The 3013-nt window shown below is 46.9% G+C and overlaps 1 protein-coding gene across 2 annotated transcripts in view; it reads right to left on the bottom strand.

Annotated features, from left to right (window-relative positions):
* The window catches only part of STK11IP (serine/threonine kinase 11 interacting protein), a 17164-nt gene extending 15902 nt beyond the window's left edge, over positions 1–1262 (bottom strand). For both annotated transcript variants that reach the window (XM_023510445.1, XM_012802117.2), the window contains exons 1-2: positions 1208–1262; positions 954–1039 (exon numbers count right to left, since the gene is read on the bottom strand). In XM_023510445.1, the coding sequence (XP_023366213.1) occupies positions 954–1014 (61 nt within the window). In that variant the 5' untranslated portion in view covers positions 1015–1039; positions 1208–1262. The remainder of the gene's footprint in view (positions 1–953; positions 1040–1207) is intronic.
* Between the last annotated feature and the right edge of the window lie 1751 nt (positions 1263–3013).

Genomic DNA, 3013 nt, shown 5'->3' on the forward strand with positions numbered 1-3013 from the left:
GTGCCCATAGCACAGTGGTTACATGCCAGCTACATACACCAAGGGTGGCAGTTTTGAACTCAACCAGGGCCAACTAAACAACTGCAACAAAAAAATAGCCAGGTGTTGTGGCAGGCGCCTGTAGTCCCAACTACTTGGGAGGCAGAATCACTTAAGCCCAAGAGTTTGAGGTTGCTGTGAGCTGTGATGCCACAGCACTCTGCCCAGGGTGACATAGTGAGACTTTGTCTCAAAATAAAAAATCTTGATGGAGATTGTAAAGCCAGTAGGAAGTTGCTACTTACTCCTGATCTCAAAGTCAAAGCTTGTTCTACCACAACTAATGCCAACCACATACTGAACAACTACTGCAGTTCCATTGTGACCAGGCACAGCACCAGGTACTGAGGGAAGCAATTCAAATAGCTACTGTTAAGCACTTAACTGTATGGGCAAACACTGTACTAAATATCTTACATGAATTAAAATTAATCTCCACAACTGCTGAGTACAATCATTATGCCATTCTGCTTGTGAGGAAAACTGAGGAGCAGGAAACAATCTGGGCCAGTTTTAAAGAGAGCTGAGATTCCAACGGAGGCAGGTCTGAACCCAAGTTTCGTGCTTTTAACTATACTACATCTAGCCTCTGGCTATGCAACAGTGATTATCACCAGTCCCCGGTCTTCAGGGGCTTTTAGGCAAGAAAAGATCCCTTACTTTAGAAAGTATCAGTAACGCTGGAAGAAGTGATACTGGAGTTTGGCCTCGAAGGTCGGCTAGGATTTAGACGGCCAAAAGCAAAGGACTCTGGAGGCAACAGGACTAGAGCTAACAAACCTGGGAAGCCTAAATAAACTGAATTCCGACACCTCGAGACACAATCGATCGCAAGCCTGAGACTCTTAAGGCGTGTCTCTGGAAGGTACCACCCCCACCTCGCCCAGGCCCAGCTCAGACGGAAGTCCACTCACCGGACTCCCGCAGCAGCCCCGCGAGCTTCCACACGAGGGAGTCCCGGGGAGTGGTCGCCATGGCCACGGGACGCCGAGGGCGGGGCCTGAGGAAAAAGGAAGCGGAAGAGCCTCAGGTGGTCTGTAGGGCCGAAGGCCCAGGGGTCGGTGCAATCAGGACGTCACGTGGAGAAAAGACCAAGAAAGAAAAGAGAGAAACACCGTCCTCCTAGTTACGCTTTCAAGGACTGTAAGGCCTCGTTAACGATACCGACCCTCCTGTCTTTCCCCTCTAAGAGCTCCGCAGCCGCGCGCCTGATAGAAAGTCCCGCCCCGGAAGGAAGACGAGCTGAGGGACGACCGGAACACACCTCTCTGAGGCCGGAAGTCACTCCCTAAACTGTGCAAACGTGTCTGATGGGAGGCGGAGTAGGCTGGCAGGAGTGGGGCGGTCCCCCCGCGGCTGTGCCTGCAGAGCAACAGCCTAGCCCCAGAGCTGGTACCCTATTCGCTGCTCCGCACGTCCTGGGACTCCTCTTGGCTTGTGGTGATTTCAGTCCTCCCCAACCCCTGGGCCACTAAGGAAAACCTGACTCGTTGTTTGCAGACTGAGCGGGGAAGCAAAGTTTGGAAAAATGGAACTTTGCATTAGTGAGAGAAAAACTCGGCCAAAGTGAACATTCATTTTCCGATTAAGAGTGTGTCCGCCATAGGATGGAGTTATCCGTGTAAAAGAGCTGAGGCTGGCGAGGGTGTAACTTCTGGGGTCCTTATTTTCTCCTCCTTAGTCTCCTGCGAAAGTCGTTTGTCTTTTTTTTCCTTGAGCAGTAGCAGACTCCCACCTTAGTCACTGGTAACGTCCCACGTGAGTCCTTTGTTCTGTGTTTCGTCTCATAATACCCAAATAGAAGTTATCCTGGGTTTGAAAGTAAGAAAACAGGGTCACAGAGGCCATGTTACTTGTGAAGGTCATTCAATTAGTAACCAATAGTTAGAAGACTGCCAAAGTTTCTTGGTTCTTGTAGCTTTCAGATTCCTAGTTTAAATGCTGTTGTCAACTGTTGAACTAGATTAATAAAGTGAATAAAGAAAAATGTATTTTAACACAAGTTCTGGTTTAGGGAGAGAGTTTCTTTTATCCCTATAAAAGTGCCCCTTTCATAGAAAAATCCAAAGGAATTGTAAACCATATAATGTAATAGGGAAATAATGTAAGAATAGGGTCATAGTCATCTTTATCCCAAGTTAACAACTTTGGAGGTTCTTATTTCCTTTCTTTCTTCTTTCTTTTTTAAGGCAGAGTCCCACTCTGTTGCTCCAGGCTAGAGTTCTGGGTTCAAGCAATCCTGCCTCAGACTCCCAAAATAGCTGGGACTAAAGATGCCTGCCATGATGCCCAGCAAATTTTCCTGTTTCTAGTAGAGAAGGGTTCTTGCTCTTCCTCAGGCTGATCTCAAATTCCTGAACTCAAGTGATCCTCCTACCTTAGCCTTACAAAATACTAGGATTACAGGCATGAGCCACTATGCTTGGCCTGAAAGATCTTATTTTCTAAAGACAAACTATTTGAAATGATAATGTATACCCTTAAACTACCCAGTTTCCTGTTCTTGGCATACTATGTGTACTCTAAGCCAAAAGCCTAAAAGATAGTCAAGTGAACTATGTGGAAATATATCATGAACAGTGTTGTGGGGGCAGCGCCAGTAGCTTAGTGAGTGAGGGTGCTGGCCACCTACACTGAGGCTGGTGGGTTTGAGCCCAGCCAGAGCCTGCTAAAAAAACAATGACACCTGCAACAGCAACAAAAAATAGCTGGGCATTGTGGCAGGTGCCTGTAGACCCAGCTACTTGGGAGGTTGAGACAAGAAAATCGCTTAAGCCCAAAAGTTTGAGGTTGCTGTGAGCTGTGACACCATGGCACTCCACCCAGGATGACAGTTTGAGACTCTTGTCTCAAAAAAAAAAAAAAAAAAACAGTGTTAGGGCTCAGAAAACAATACCTCAAAATATAGTGTTTTGGCTTGGTGAATACTTTGAACTAAGAGATTGGAAGACCTCAGAAGTAGTCTCTCTCTGAC

The sequence above is a fragment of the Otolemur garnettii genome, unplaced genomic scaffold (genome assembly GCF_000181295.1).
Source record: "Otolemur garnettii isolate 467f Iridium unplaced genomic scaffold, OtoGar3 scaffold00013, whole genome shotgun sequence".
Lineage (NCBI taxonomy): Eukaryota > Metazoa > Chordata > Mammalia > Primates > Galagidae > Otolemur > Otolemur garnettii.